General features: G+C 40.5%; 1 protein-coding gene across 4 annotated transcripts in view; it reads left to right on the forward strand.

The window, feature by feature from the left end:
• LOC102789674 (low-density lipoprotein receptor-related protein 8-like) overlaps positions 1 to 16636 on the forward strand; it is an 81408-nt gene that overhangs the window by 53521 nt on the left and 11251 nt on the right. For all 4 annotated transcript variants that reach the window (XM_006786908.2, XM_006786909.2, XM_035906138.2 and 1 more), the window contains exons 7-13: positions 1481 to 1603; positions 8160 to 8279; positions 8805 to 8930; positions 12132 to 12303; positions 13970 to 14197; positions 15921 to 16039; positions 16490 to 16629. In XM_006786908.2, the coding sequence (XP_006786971.1) occupies positions 1481 to 1603; positions 8160 to 8279; positions 8805 to 8930; positions 12132 to 12303; positions 13970 to 14197; positions 15921 to 16039; positions 16490 to 16629 (1028 nt within the window). The remainder of the gene's footprint in view (positions 1 to 1480; positions 1604 to 8159; positions 8280 to 8804; positions 8931 to 12131; positions 12304 to 13969; positions 14198 to 15920; positions 16040 to 16489; positions 16630 to 16636) is intronic.

Raw genomic sequence — 16636 nt, forward strand, 5'->3', positions numbered from 1 at the left:
GTTAGGATCAAACATGGTTTATTGTGACGTAAAATGAGGGCGCATACCTGAAGCTGCTTGTTGAGGATTTTGAGCTTCTCTTCTCTGTCCTTTGCTGCTGCTGCCTTCTTTCTTCAGTTTCTTACTTATTGTTGATTTCATATTATTATTATTATTATATTCATATTATAGCTTTTGCACTCCCCCCCCCCCTCCCCCCCCCCTCCCCACACACACACACACACACACACACACACACACTATACTTATATAATAAAATTCACTGGATCATAACACTTTCCATCCTGGAACGTCCTGTTTCTAGACTAGTCTGTATCTATTATTAAAACGCTATCCTTTGTCATTTTTTGAAGGCTATAGTGTTGAAATAAGTAAAAATGTAATTGTTTAGAAATCTTATGCTTAGTCTGGATCAAATGAGGCTGCCGTTAATTTTTACAGTCCATATTGGCATTGTTATAAGGCTGTTATTTACTCATTAATAAAAAGTTTTGATGGGGTGAAATTTTACTTCATATCTCTGGCTTTAAGCCATAATCATCAAAATTTAAACAAAGTCTTAAAATAATTCACTTTATATGTAATGAAAACAGATCTAATTTATAGACATACACTAATACAATTAGCATGTTTTCCTAGCTTGCCATACTTATGGAACCAACCATAAGTGGGGATTTGAGGAACTGCAGTTTTTGGTACTTCCACCTTTTCTTCATTTTTCAGCCCTCCAGGTCACTGTTTGCTCACAGCACATCAACTTTTACTCACTTTTCTATTTGATTTTTTTTTCTTAATTTTACTATGAAGTCCATTCCAAGTTGTTCCTTTCCATATCAGACTTCTTTAAGCGGTGAACTGTGACTGGCTTCAAATTTTGGAGATGAGCTAAGAGCAATTTTCCTCTGGCCTTGTAACCTTGAACTCTGCACATAAATCATTCTGACTAGAAAACAGAGAACAACACAGTGAGGAAAGGTACAGTATCTAGCTTTTCCTCCATATGCAGACCACAGTGTGAAAAATTGGCTGTCATTTCATGGAAAGAAATATCCTTCAAAGAAACTTACATGAGTATGAATCATTTGCTATAATGGCAGCTGGTGTTACATTGTGTGGATCCAACCCAGTGCTTATTGTGGATGAATTTCTTTACCGCTCCCTCATCTGACTGTGTTGCATAATTTAAAAACGTAGTGCAAAATTAAACTGCAGGAAATTAAACTCTGGCACTGTGAAACAGGACCAAAATTAAAATGTAGTTATTATAATATTTTTTCAACTTTTTTTTATGTGGGGCATAATATGAATATTTGCAGCGTCTGGTTTCAAATGAGTCTTCAGTAATTCAGCGACTGGAAATATTTAATTTGACTTCACACTTGTTGATGCACAAGGCTCTGAATGAGTATGCAAATGAAATAAAGTTTCATGAAGTGTCTAGTGCGGATTGTGATCTGTTTTTGGTTTTTTCCTGTTCCAGCCACCAAATGTGAAGGACCCCTCAAGTTTCTATGTAAGAATGGAGAATGTATTGACAGCTCCAAGGTGTGTGACTCAGTGAAGGACTGCAAGGACCGATCAGATGAGCCCAAAAAAGAATGCGGTAAGATGGCTACGACGAGCTCGTTTAGAAAAATTTTATTTATTACTTCTCTCTGCTTGAATATGAAATGGTTTTCCTTGATTACTAGCAGTATCAAATGAGGGAACATTCAGTTCCCAAAATAACAGAGCTGTCTGTTACCATTTGTGTGCGTTTGAGCCCCGTGCAGTGACAGAGCATGTACATATCTGTTGTAAATGGATTCAAGCAGTTAATCTAGCTGCATAATCATGTTTGCCATAACAAAGTGCAACTACCTCCCTCCTATTACCTTGCATTTCAAAGCATGCAGAGGCACAGTCAAATTAGAGGCAGCCTTCGATGATCAGAACAAGAGCCTGCATGTACTAATTACCATCAAACTGCAGAATAAGTCTTCATCTGCTTTATGGTAATCTCTCTTCTTTTCTCTACCTTCATCTCTTAACCAAACGTGTAATTGCAATGAATAAATAAAAAGCAGTGTTTGGAGAGGTAGGGATTAGAAGTGCTGATACAGTCTGATTTTACCTCCTGAGCCACTGTCCTGCGTATGTTTTAAGTTAATCTCAAAAGACAAAAGAGTATAAAAATGAGTCATGAAATATCTTGGTTGGTTTTGTTGCTTAACGATACAGTAACACAGTCTCTGGTCAAATAAATACAAATTTTCTTTGTCACATACACAGTACAACATATAGTGAACATGCAGTGAAATGCTTGTGTCCTGAACTGCAGACAGGCTGCAGACGTGGCCGCGCCACTCCAGGGCTGGTTTTTAGAATGGGGGGGCTAGCCAGGAACCTTACTAGGTACTGGGCGGGAATCACACTCGCTGCAGAGGTGTGTAGTCTTACCACTACACTATCCAGCTGCTATGTAATGTCAGTAATGCAAACCCTGAAAATGGTAGCAGCGTGTCAGCCATCCTCTCTCATAAAGAGAAGGCTGTTCCTGTTTCTAATATTAACTTGTTTTATTTAGCCTGAATTTTCTTGTATATTTTCCACAGTCGTCCTATCTCACATTGTCTTGCATTCTTGTGAAAACATAAGAAAATTCAGTAGCTTGTAGAACCACCTTCAGCACCAATAACTGGAAGTAATCGTTTTCTGTGTGATTTTCCAGTCTCTCACATCATCGCTGACAAATTTGGCAGAGGAGAGAAGTTCATGGTTGACTAAATGACTTTAAGATGCCCAGGTTCTGTGTTTGTGCTGATATTCTGTGATTGGTTTTCTGCAAACATGGTGCTGTGTATTATGGCCAAACATCTCCACTTTGGTCTCATCTGACCATAGGACATTGTTCCAGAAGTTTTGTAAAGGGGGAGTTAATAGGGGAACTTAGATTACATTGGCTTTGGTGAAAACTTTTCACATGACTGTAGCATACAGCAGGAAATAGTCCTTTTGACCTAAATCGGCTGTTACTGCCATTTACCCAATCACACTCTTTACTCCTGTGCCTTTAAAGACCTTTATCTGGCACACCCATGCTCACACACCAATGAATGGATCAGGGGTAGCTTGGGGTCCAGTATCTTACCCAATGTCACTTCAACATGAATAGGGCCAGAGATTAAACCCCTGACCCTAGACGACCCTCTCTGTTTCTGGAGACAAAGCCATTCCCAGTTCATTTGTATTAATAGAGCTGCCTAGAAGTGAATGCGCCTGACCATTAGCTATGCTACTCACACATTAGTGCAGTTATAGTGTAATTTGGTTTGGGCAGCTGGGAGGGTAAAGATCAGTAAATGTCTGATCCAACTGCATGAAGTGAAAATGGCTTTAGAGTCAAGGCAAATGATTAATATAGGAATATTGTGATCTGTTGCTTAAAAAGAATGTGGAACACTGGGATAGCTGGGTGGCCAGTGGTCCTTTGACCCTCTTTACTTCCTGTTCTTTTTTTTTGACATGAGAGAGTTAAAGGCAGATTTACTCTCATGAAATTATATTTCCTCAGAGAAACTTAAACTTTAGACTGAAGAGTGACAGCTGACCGAACAGACTGACCTCTGCCACAGATGGAAATTACACGAGTGAAGCAAATATTCCAGAGAGTCGTGTCCTCACTTTTCTCTCTCCTCTTCCTTATCTACCTCCACCTTTCTCCCTCTCTCCTTCAGCTGAGGTCTTGTTGTCAGCTCATTAAAAGCATGTCCACACATACCTACTTCATCACTCAGCACTCTCAACCATTTACTCCCAACATGTAGGCCAACTGGCACAGACAGAAAACAAATAGAGATACACCCCGCTGCACTCAAACACACGTTATTACTCGATGTTCAGAGCAATTGCATTTGCCGCATCAGCCTTACTTCGGGGAGAATAAAGACAATACATTTCCACGCTCAATCAAATCTATTCTGCATCTTCCCCAACTCATTAGAAATAATGACATATTACCACATTACTGACCCATTACTCAGCACACATTCATCTCCTAACACTGCTCCATCACATTTTCTTAGAGGAATGGCTGAAAATAGGGAGTACAAACTGAGCTACCAGGGAGAGTGAGTGAGAAGAGAAACAAGGTGGGGGAAAGGAAAGACATCATGTTTGTCTTCTGGAAAAAGTGACCTCTAAATTCTGTCTGAGATGGTCAGAGAAAAGCTGACAGGGCCTCTCTCCTCTTTGTTACCCACCCTGCCCCTCTCAAAGAAACAGGAATGGGTGAGACCTCAAATGCAGCTTCATTTGGTCTTTTCCTCTGTCTGCTGGCAATTCAGAAGTGACAGAATGAGAGTAGTTGCCACTGTGAGTGGCAGATTGCTGTCACCCATCCAGCTGAGTTAGAGAGGGGAATTGAATGCAGCCGGTTGCAGTTCTCAAAGTCTGCTGGCAGTCACACAAAGAGAGCAAAGTTTACCTTCAGTCAGTCTTTGAATAGATAACTATTTCTGACTTTTATTACAACAGAAAAATTTTGACCTGAAGGTGTACAAAGGTCTTACACTACTTGATACCCCTGCGTTGTATAGATAATCACTGCACCTCCCAGACATCACTTTCAGCTATTTTATTGCAAGTCAGGGGGATGCTTGCAGTGACAAATTTTTCAAGCAACTCAGCACTAGGGCTGGGCCATATCATACAATTAATGGTAATACCGGTATAATGTTGGGCAACGATAAGAAAATGAAATCTCGCAATAGAAGATGGGTAAAACGCGCATGCGCAGTGCCTTTGTTTTCATTCGCACATGGTGGAAAAAGCATGGCGGCGACGGAGAATAAGAAGGGCGAAAGCGGATTGTTGAATGAAACGGATGAACCAGAATTGGTTTGTAAAAATGCTGCAACTTCAGTGGTGTGGAACTGGTTTAGCTTTCATCCGTCAGATACACAACAAAGCACTTAAAATCAATCCTTTGATTTTTCTGAAAATCGACAGTGCCCCTTATAATCCCGTGTGCCTTATGTATGAATTCTGGTTGTGTTTACTGACCTCGAAACGATGTTATGTACACGGTGCTCGAAAATCTGTCAGATGTTTCAGTACGACTTTGCTAAGCTACAAACCCGCACCGCTTGATGGATTGTCGGAGCATTACGGCTATCGTAGGCAGGCGCCTCGCGGAGTGATACGTGCTGTGCCTCAACATAATATTACATAATATTACGTTTTGTGGATATTATGCATGGTTATGCTGCGGGCATGTCGGCCAATTTCCACTGGAAATGCCTTTTGGTTAAACTGTCAGCAAGGAATTTGCATTTGCACATAAAAACACATAAACACATAAAAAACAGCTGCTTGTTTAAGTGAAAATACATTGATGGTTTGTTTTGCACTAATAAAGTTGTGGAGTCGTAAAGTATTTTGTCTTGTGTCAATTATATTGTCAGTTATATCGTTATCGCAAATTTTCAAATGTATATTGTGATAAATATTTTTGGTCATATTGCCCTGCTCCACTCAGCACTAAAGAGCATTTCAAAGTGTTTTAGCTCTTTATTTTGATGTTTTCCTGTAGCTTCAGTGTTTTGGTTCATTCTCACTGGTGTCATACGATTTTTAGCTGCTGCATACAGCTGTTTTCAGCCACAATGCATCTAAAAACAAAACAAAACCAAACATGACCTACACTCTGTCCAAAAACAATTACCAGAGAGATGGCAATCATGGCTAGCTGCTGAACACTTGTGAAACATTTAGAGGCTAAGAGAGAGGACAGAGATAAACAGGAGTAAATATTAGATTTTGTTGTCATCAGGTCGCCAGAAACAAGTCTTTCACTGTATCAAATAAAAATATTTAGAGATGAGAGTTTTTTTCTTTGTTGCTACCAAAACAAATTTTCTAAAATGAAAAAAGCCTAGCATACAGAGACTGGACCCAGAATGCAGCGCTCTCGGCTGTTATTTAGCTGGTAATGGGGAAGATAACAAAAACTTGACTTGAGTGGGGTTAGCATAAACTTATGAACAAGCCAACAGACTGACAGACGCATATACCAAGAGGGTGATGCAGACGGTATTTATATAGGAGTGGAGAGCAGAGTGGAGTTGAACAGAATCTTAAGTAATGAAACATGGAAAGCAAAACTGAACATACACACATACACACACACGCGACCAGGGACCAACAAGATTAAACAGGACCTAATACACCCACATTGAGACCCACACTAAGGCACGTGGACACAGGAACGAGAGCTAAAATGACATGGTGACACATGTTGAAACACAGGAAACAGGACTGAAGACAAATGAACTTCCTATGACAGTGAAAGCAGACAAGCATGGCGTGACCAGACACCGTGACACGACTGGGGAGACAAAAAGGGTAATGAAGCACAGAGAAAAGACTGACTTCCATACGAGACGCTGATGACAACACAGAGATGAGACTTGGACGGATTGGACACGAAAGTGAACTAACATAAACAAGAACCAGAAATATTTAAAAAAAAAAAAACCCTCAGAGACACTAGAGAATACTAAACTCGAGACTAACCAATACAGAGCTTGATTGTGAATATTTCTTAAATCCAAAGGAATAAAAAGAGTGCAGAACAAAATCTCAAAACACACACAAGACCCAGGCCAAAATTGTATTCATTCACAGCACATGCATTAAAAAAACAAACAAAAAACACCATGAAGTTTGCATGAAAACATTCACTCACATATGAAATACATTAGCAATAGAAAAGTGTGCAATTTAACACTGCAAGTGCCCTCTCACAATGAAATTCTTTGCAAAGCCCACATACTGGATTTTAAGACTAGGCAATATTCCAGGAACTCGAGGGCTGTTTTAGGGCAGCTCAGGCCTTTGTGTGTGTTGTGTGTGTGCTGCAGGAACTGTCCCTGTAGGAGTTCTTTCAGGGTCGTTTTTAGGGGATGGAAAATGCTTGCAGCCAGGTAGATTCCTCTGCACTGCTCGGGAGGCTCAACACTGAGTGTGTCATTATAAAACTGAACACAAAACATTACATTATGTTTTTTTGCACAATAACATACCCACTAATCACACTGGCTCACTCAAAGGAAAGCACTACGGCTTCATTTTGAAACCAGTGATTGTCTATTTGTTTGCTGTGGCTCTTCTTTCACTGACTCATGACATAAAGCTCACTGGCTGGAGTGAAATGTGTAGACTGGGCAACAAACTGTTGACAGATTTAAGATTGTAGTTTTCCATTGTAGATTGTGGAGCCTCACTTTATTCTGAAAAACTGCACTGTTTAAATGCTTTTCTTTTATCTTAGCTTTTACTGAGTTAAGCTTCCATTTAAGATGTGCTCAGTTAACAGATTTTTATCAATCTAGCATGAATAAAAGAGCTACATAAATAATTAATGTATGTTCAGCAGTCAAATGATACAAAACTGCTACCTGCAGCTTTATTCAATAAGTTTCTAGGTGAGGTTAAGTAACTGAACCTGAAGTGTCAGTCAGTGATGTTTGCTTTCTTCTTGCTATGAGCTTAAAATATTTTATGCTTCACAATCTCGTCTAACTACTTCTGTCTAATTTACTGTGTGCCCACCTTGTCTGTGCCAGCTGCTTTGACCTAGTTTTAAAAGAGAGCGTGTTGTTTGTTGTGTTTTCACATTTTATTTTTCAGCTTCTGTCATTTTTAGGATCCTGCCGATGCAGGCAGCGCACCTGTTTAATTTAGATGTGCTCCCTCCCTCCTGTGATAGACCCTTGTGGGACATCTTAAAATCCCAGTTCACAGCTTTAATCCCCTCTTCACACATATTTCACATCCCTGCAGATGGACCTGATTTTCAAGCTTTATAAGCCTGCCGTGTGTGATGCCTGCGTGTCGCTTTGATTCCTCTTCTGCTTTTGAGAACATCTGATAAGAATTCAAAAAAGATGGAAAAGAGTCGAGTACAGAAGCTGAGATATCATAGAGATTACTGCCACCCGTGTGTCACACATACTTATTTATCTTTTAAAAACATGACAAGTCATTATGCTACAGTGTAATAGTTGACCAGGAAAAGTCCTTTCCTAAATTAGATGAGAAACTATGACCTACTGCCTGACCTTCCTCTTAAATGAACGGCTGCTTTTGACACCTGTCTCCTTTTCTTTGTCTTCTAGGACTGAATGAGTGTATGATCAATAATGGCGGGTGCTCCCATGTCTGCGTGGACCGACCAATTGGCTTTGAGTGTCGGTGCCCTACCGGCTACCGGCTGCTAGACAAAAAGACTTGTGGAGGTAAATAGAGAAATATAAAGTGTTTTTCAGAAAGAGTGGCAGGCTGGCTGCTGACCAAGCCAGTATAAATCTGTTTGTGCATTTGTGTAGTGTACCGCTTTGGGCAGCTTGCAGCTATCTAGCTGTCTGTCTTTGGTCCCTGCCCATCGCTCCCACAGGGGAAGTTGTGCAGTCTTACTCCTGCCACACATGCTTATAGTATGTCCTTCACACCCTTCCTATCATTTTAGCAGCTCGCCATCACACCCAGAGAAGAATCAGGTCAAAAGACGTTAGCAGGGATCCACCCTGCCTCCCTGTTGACTCCTTTCTTCCCTAAAACTGCAAAACTTCCAGCCATAAAATGTGCATTTTTACCTCCCAGTTGTAGCTGTCATGTCATTGAAAAGAATTTCTATATTTACATTTCCTGAATTTAGTTTCCACTCTCATCTGTCACAGCTCACAAGGGAGTATTAGTGATTTGCTGTCACTGTCTGACTGTTTTTGTCTCTCAGCTGACTGATAATCCTCTCATCCCTGTAGATATCGATGAGTGTGAGAACCCGGATGCCTGTAGCCAGATCTGCATAAACTACAAAGGGGATTTTAAATGCGAGTGCTACGAAGGATACGAGATGGACCCGGTCACTAAGACCTGCAAAGCAGAAGGTGAGTTACAGTAAGAAAAGAGGAATTAAGTTAACCATGTCTATTTCAACCTGTGCCTCAGGTAAACAGCACATTTTCTCAGATACTGAAATGCGTCAACATCGCACCGCACTCTCTTCTGTACTACATTGTTAACCCCTCCTCTTGTCATAACCAGGAAACATCTTTTAACTGTTATATTCTTATTATTTCTCTGCAGGTGTTTGTGCACTTGACATAACAGTACACATAAAACAAAAATCACATCACCAAGGCAACCGCTCTGTTTTTCTCAGACCGAATTTGTCCTCTGAGTCCTGTCCCATTAGACCGCTTCACGAGTGACAGACTGATGTTTAGCGATGCTGAACACTTATAATTAGGTATAGCAACTCTTCAGGGGTACCTGGCTGAGTCACGGTGGGGGCTAATTACACCAATTTAAGCCTCCCGCTCAGCTTGTTGATAACAGTTGTTTGACTCGTGGAGAACAAAGTCAGCTGATGTCTTTTGACCTCCAACTATGGCTCAAAGCTGTTAGCAAGAGGATTGCATGCAGAGGCCATTTTATGTTTACACTTCATTTCCCTGCAGAGTTTTATTATTTAATTGGCAGGAAAGAGCCAGTCAAATGAAATGTGTTGGTTCTGTCCCTGTGGCTGTCAAATGCTGCTATTTAATTTTCCTCAATTAAGCTAAGCTAATATCAAAGCTCAGCATTTGCATGTGTGTGTGTCGTGTCTGCCCACTTGCCTCTGTAAACGCTTGTGTACTTTTCTCTGCATGGCTGCCCAGTGCGTTAGCTATCAGTTTATCATGGCCAAGAGAGAAATGTTTCTGGCTGTGTGTCAGAAGCCAAATTGCAGCAAATGCAGCAGTTGAGTCGCTTGGTTTTGAGGCAATGAAAATGACTCTGGCTGTGACAGCCCATGAACCCAGCAGGGAAGAATTTTCCCTTTTAGAGGGGTTGGAAATGCTGTCATTGTAATGGCCAGTTTTTTGAGAACGCTTGGTCCTAAACGTCACTGTCATGATTCAGAGTTTAGGCTGGAAGACGGAGGAAAGGGCAAAAAGAGAAGACGTGCGGGACTGCGATACTACAATGAGGCTACAACACAGACTGTCAAAAGGGAAACTGAGGCAAGCGAGCCATTAATGAGAGAATTTCATATCTGCCCCAAGAGATAACTGCCTGCAGCTGCCATCCTATTACCATGCAGTGTCACAAAGAGATTGGCTCAGTATAGATGTTACTAGACAAAAGGTGCGCTTTAGTTATAGCCAGGCAGATAAAAACGTCCCTACAGGCGCGTTTTGTTTGTTAGTCTTTTTTACCCACTCGACTTTTCCTGGCCAGAATTACGAGGAAATAGTTTAAGACCTCTGTTTATATATGGTTCTGATTTAAGTGCATCCTGGGTGACCTCATCCAAAACAAACAGCTCGAAAAATAGGTGTGAAAATAAACAAGGACACTCTCAGAGGAAGTGCGAAAAGCAGTGCATGATAATAGCTAATAACAAATTTACCAATCACAGTGTGTACTTCAGATGAAAGCAAGAAATCTTTTATCTCCTTGAATAACAAAATTATTTCATAGCGTCCTGCAAGAGTTATCCACATAGCGGGCTACATTAATACATTCCAGAGGACAGGTGAATTGTAAATTTTCACATTTTCACCAGCACATCTTGTTCTAGTAATTTGCTTTCTGAATAAAGACTCGACTAATCAGGCTCAGCTGTGATTTGTGTTTGGTCCTGATTAGCATGGTAACAGGGTACAATAAGATGGTGAGCATTAAATATTGCACCCTCCAAACATTTTCATTTATCTAATGGACTCATTGCCTTTGTTGTGCTTACTAGCTGTGCTTACACGAATAGCCAAACCTCAAAGGCCCATTCTGAGCAACCTTGATCAAATTATCATCTAGCTTGAAGCCTGACCAACTGCTGACATCTCTGTAGACATTTTTTGTCTTGTTAGTAGCGGTCACACTTTCTGTGCTGATGAAATCAAATAACCCTGGGAATAGAAAATTTAATCACTAGTGATTACATTAAATGCTTTGAGATGCATTCCAGATAAGATCTGTATCTCTCAGCCGTGCATGTAGTAAATATTTATATGAAATGCAGGTGTACATGGCAAGGTATTTGGAAGTGAAGCCTATCATTATTCTGTTGCATATGGGTTAAAATTCACTGAGTAGCAGATTGTTATTTTTCTATATTTGCAGGCCTGGAAAAGGTAAGAAAATATCTTATTCAAATTAGTGTATGTTTTCTTATGTCTGTTTTGTTCCATTGCCGGTGCAAAAGCCGTCAGCTTGCTGTTTAAAGAGGTGCAGCCAGATGCAAAGGTGATATATATTTATATTTGCAAGGCGAAGATAATAAGGAGTGTACAACTTAATGATGCATACAGACACACTGATCAATACACCAACTATTCAGCTGTTTTTAATGAACAATTATTGTCCCTTCACTCTTGTTAGAAAAGGATATTGAGTAGTATCATGCAAACTTCATGCTGTGAAAAAAGATTATATTTAGAGTATTGACTTTAGTCTCTCCAGCATCACATTATGTTCCAGTGCTTTTAACACTGCGGTGAAGCCGGATTGTTATTACTGTAGAGCAATGTCTAAATCATTCCCTGACATGCAGCATTTCCCATCTGGGTCAGCGGTTCTCAAGTCCAAGTGCATTTTGATGCTGTGCTGAACACACTGTCCAGCTTATTGTTGTTTTATTGTTGTCTTCTTCTTCTTCACATCTTTCCCCTGTATGGGTTAAATTATTGACACAAGAGCACAGCCGCTGCTTCTTCCAGTCCAGACGATGTACTTTTCCCACTGGATAAAGGTTAAGTTGATTTAAAGCAGTGCACTTGCTGTCTAATCTGAAGCATATTAATGTTGATGTGTGCATAGATGATCTGTGGAGCACCAGGACGAGAGCAGTTTTCTAATAAGATATACCCGCTCTGGCCCCTCTTCTCGCCTAAACTGTCAAAGCTGATTCGCTTGAGCATTACTGAAGCAAATCCCAACTCTAATGTATTCATCCTCATAAGCCCATTTTAGAAATTGCCTCCTATTGAGAAGCTGAACTTTATATTTTGCTGATCCATATTCTGACCCTGACTCCGGGCCTGTGTTGTTTTTGCCTGCTTGCTCAAAAACACACCCTGAAATGTTCGTTTCTTCGCTTGTAGGTAAAAGCCCTTACCTACTGTTCACCAACCGACATGAGATCCGACGCATTGACTTAGTAAAGAGGGACTACAGTCAGGTGGTATCCACACAGAAGAATGCTGTGGCTCTGGACCTGGATGTGGCAAACAACCGTGTTTTCTGGTGTGATCGATTTCACCGGAAAATCTACAGGTAAAAAATAGTTTTTGAGTTTCTAAATCTTTAAATCATTTGTGAAAACAATTGAAAAACAAATTGTGTATTTAGGATTTTTTTTCTCACACAAAAGTCATTAAGTGGCAGACAAACTGCAGCATAAACAATAGATTCTACACAGCTTTGGCAAATGTTTATTAATCTTCAAAGCAATTTTTACATTTTTCACTATGCCTCATTTAATCAAAACGCCTGCATTGTCAGACTAGACAAATATATTTGAAATATGAAGATGTACCAGAGGCATTATAAGAAAGAGACACGGCGCTGAACAAAGCCAGTGATGCAAGGAACATTTTCTGGGGAGAAGAACTTTTTGACAAAGTTTTGTGGCAGTCTTTATAAGGTTTTTGTCAGATTTGACATGCAATTTATATGTCTGCACAACCTTTGAAATGAAAGGTAATCAAGCTTTGAAATAACTGCCTAAAAGCAGCTTCTTCAGAATGCCTCGCTTGCTTCTGGAAGGATTTTGACTTGTTTTTTTCTGCTAAAAATCATCAATATTTCTAAATATGAACCACTCAAAGATGTTTTACTTTCATCTATTTGGACTCCACCTGTGGTTTTCAAATGTCTGATTTTTAAAAGAACTGTGCTTTAATTAGACTTTGAAACACGATTTCACAAATCCTGCACCGATGCACACTGATGAAATTTCCCTGTATGTGATGTAGTTAGATCTTCTCCTTTATGCTTTTGATGTTTTTTGGGTTCAATCAGCTTAACCGATGGCTCAGACCTGCTATTATTTTAGATGAATTCCACCCTTCCTTTTGTTATCCCAACTACGTTTTCTCCCCAGAGTGTCTTCTAATTGGAGCACTGTGTTCTCTTTATAAAATTGATGTTAAGAGGAAAAAAATCTCTGGGGAAACTAAAATTGAAATTCCTGTTTGGGAGCACAGCTCCCTTGCCCTCGCCTCACACCTCTGCTGGGGGTCAAATCATTAGTGAGCAGGGCAAACCCTGAGTGAGGCCTTGTCTATTCTGATAAGTGGTCCATCTAAGAAGGATGCTAACCCCAGGATGAACCTGAACACTGCCCAAGGCTGTAGCTCCCATATCAGCCCCATTCCTTTTTCTGCAGTCTCTTCACTTCAGAGGAAGAATGGAGAATTGCTCTTCGTCATATATTATCTGTTGGGGTGTGTCCCATTTGTGTTATTATCACTTTATGTCCGCTTATATTTTGTCAAATGAATGTGCCAAAAGACTTAACTTGCATAACAAAGAAGAACATGCAAGATAACCGTGTTATTGATTGATTGATTGCTAATGCTAGATTTACTCTTGTGATTGGAGTTTTTCTTCTTCAGTTGGAGTTTAATCAGTACTAAATTATTTTTTAAACAAGCGAGTAAAATCCTTTGGCTCTGAGTGCAGTCACTAAAAATCAATATTTTATAGTAATAAATCTTCTGGTAGGCTGCCACATGATAAGACGGATTGTGTATACATCCTCATTATCACAAAATAGTGCCCTGCAGGCAGCCAACCAGGCTCTGCCTCACAATCTTTCTGTACATCGATTTTGTAATAATGGCTGGTTTGATGTAGATTATCCCTTACATATTCTCATCCCCTCAAAACTCTCCCTCATTCTCTCCTCCCGCATTCCCGCCTCCTGCTCCACCCGCAGTGCCTTCATCCACGAGGCCAGTGACCCCTCCCAGCAGGTGCCACTGGTAGAATCATCTCTGCAGACCCCTGTAGGACTGGCTGTGGACTGGCTCCAACACAACCTGTACTGGACCGACTCAGGGGACAAATCCATCTCCGTGGCCTCAGTGGACGGCACCAAAAGACGTGTCCTCATCAGCACTGACCTGAGCGAACCCCGAGCCATAGCACTGGATCCGCACCATGGGTAAGGAAGTGGAGATGTATGCATACAACACCAGACATCTGCACTGTTAGTACCAAGTATTAAAGAAACTGAAAGACAAGATCCATAATTATCACGGCTTATGCATTTTAAAAAAGTATGGTAATTGCTGAGCTTCATGCTGTGAATTTACATAACACTTAGCATATCAGCACATAATAAGGTCGAACTGAGTTCACATAGGATGCCCTCCAATCTAGTTCTATACTATACTTTTTGTCCTCTTTCATAATTTTAAAAATGATGGTGGCGTTAACCTTAAACAGAGATATGTTTAGCAATTTCTTCTGGGTCCACGTCTGATGATAAATATTCAGTATGAGAACACTTGTTGTATATGAGAATCCAGAATATCAAGACTCTGACCCATTTAACATCCTGATATGATAGTTTTTGACAGCCTGAGGAGCTTTATGAAATGGTGCCAGGCTGTGATTCTGCAGCTTTTGTGTTCTGGTTATCCAAATGTAGATTAAAAAAAAAAATCAGCCAAAAAGTAAACATAAATAGACACACAAAGGGGCTTTGGTGAGGCAGGCACACACACATCACAGGAATGCTTTACACTGAATAACAGTTTGGACAAAATTGTCTTAATGCCAGTAATAAACATTTACATAGAAATGAATGTAAATTACTGTGTCTTCACTGCTTTGATTGCTCGCTCATATTGCCCAATAACCATTCAAAGTGTGCTGAAGTCATACCAGATAAAAGCTTTTAAGTTTGGTGGTTAACAATGTTGGGATTTGGTTTAAGCTCAATGTAAATCACAGCCAAGGCAATCCAAATGAAAGCAGAGTGCTCACAGACGTTAATGGTGTAAGCGATTACAGCCACTGCTCAGCTTCTAGTCATGACAAAATGGTCCTGTTTGTCCTGCATACCAAGGTGAGGGATCTAATAACCATATTTTCAAACCACAATCACGTAATCCATCAGCGAGGACGAAGGCTGCAAACAGTAATGCTGTCAACTTGTCAAACTTGTCCTTTGTGTCAGAGGCCCATGCTGTAGCTGCTCCAATCCTAATATGCTGTTACATGTACGTTTACAATTACGCTTACATTGTAAGCTGGTATTAGAGCAGATGGGAGATAGTGGAATATTTGTACGAGACATAACACTAATATTGGTGGTCTTTTGACTTGTATTGTAGTTTTGTGGTGCTGAAAAGACAGCTCCGAAATGTGCACTTGTCAGAGATCTTTTACAAGAATTCCCTACAGCACTCTTTGTTGTAGAAATGTCTCCCTTTCTCTGCCCTTCTCTTCAAAAAAATCACTTCCACAAATCTTGGATGGCATTACCTTTGCTTTTGCATAGCCTGTAGTGGGGAAAAAAGACATTTGTGTGCCCTAGTTTTGCAGTCTTATGTATATCTGATTGTTTTAGGGTGCATATTGCTTATGCAACTTTAGGCAGCTTTTTTTTCATCTTTTCAGGACAAATATTTTGGTGCAGCTCTCATATTGTTATTATTATTACTATTCTTATTATTCGGTTAGTAAAGGAGCCTACTTATGCTGGGTAGAACTGAAACAGCAAAGTAAAAAAAAGCAAAAGAGGAGAGCTAAATTAAAGTAGTGGACAGTGACAGTGATGGCTTACTGCCGAACCACTTAGCAGAACAATGCCGTGGGACTAATAACTGCTAAAACCCTAACTGGATAATAACACAATGACTTTGGTGTCTTTGTTCCAGCTTTATGTACTGGTCAGACTGGGGCACGCGAGCCAAAATAGAGAAGGCCGGTATGAATGGAGTGGACCGACAGGTGCTGGTGGCTGATAACATTGAGTGGCCCAACGGCATCACACTGGGTGAGGGGAGAACAGCTGTTCTTCATTATATCGTGCACAGTGCTATATTTTACCCTTTTTCCTCAACAGCTGTTGTGAATGTGCCTGAAGCGCAGACCTGAAAAGGAGCCGATGCATTCAATCAGTTCATTTTTGATAAAAGGTCAAAAGTAATTGAAATAGCACTAGTTAATGTTTAACGATAATGGAAAGAAGTAGTTTAACAAAGTTATCGTGGCCGCTTCGGAATGATATTGAAAATGTTTCAGGTGTTATAGATCAACACAGTAAAACTTGCTGTTGTGTAATGGTGAGAATCTGACATTTCTAAAGTAATCGATATCACCTAAAGGGATTTGCTGGTCAGAGTGCGAGAGTGCTTACCGCAAAGACAATCAATTTCCACTCAGCTCGGGAAATTCCTATCTACATGTTTGTGTGTTTGTCTGTGTGCGTGTTTGCACTCCGCAGATGTGGCCAACCGCCGTCTGTACTGGGTGGACTCCAAACTACACCTCATAGCCAGCGTGGACCTGAACGGAGCTCACCGCAGGTCGCATATGTCGTCCGCGGAGAGACTGGGGCACCCGTACGCCCTGGCTGTTTTTGAGGTTTGTG

Source organism: Neolamprologus brichardi, chromosome 18, assembly GCF_056152115.1.
Source record: "Neolamprologus brichardi isolate AB-2024 chromosome 18, ASM5615211v1, whole genome shotgun sequence".
Taxonomy (NCBI): Eukaryota; Metazoa; Chordata; class Actinopteri; order Cichliformes; family Cichlidae; genus Neolamprologus; species Neolamprologus brichardi.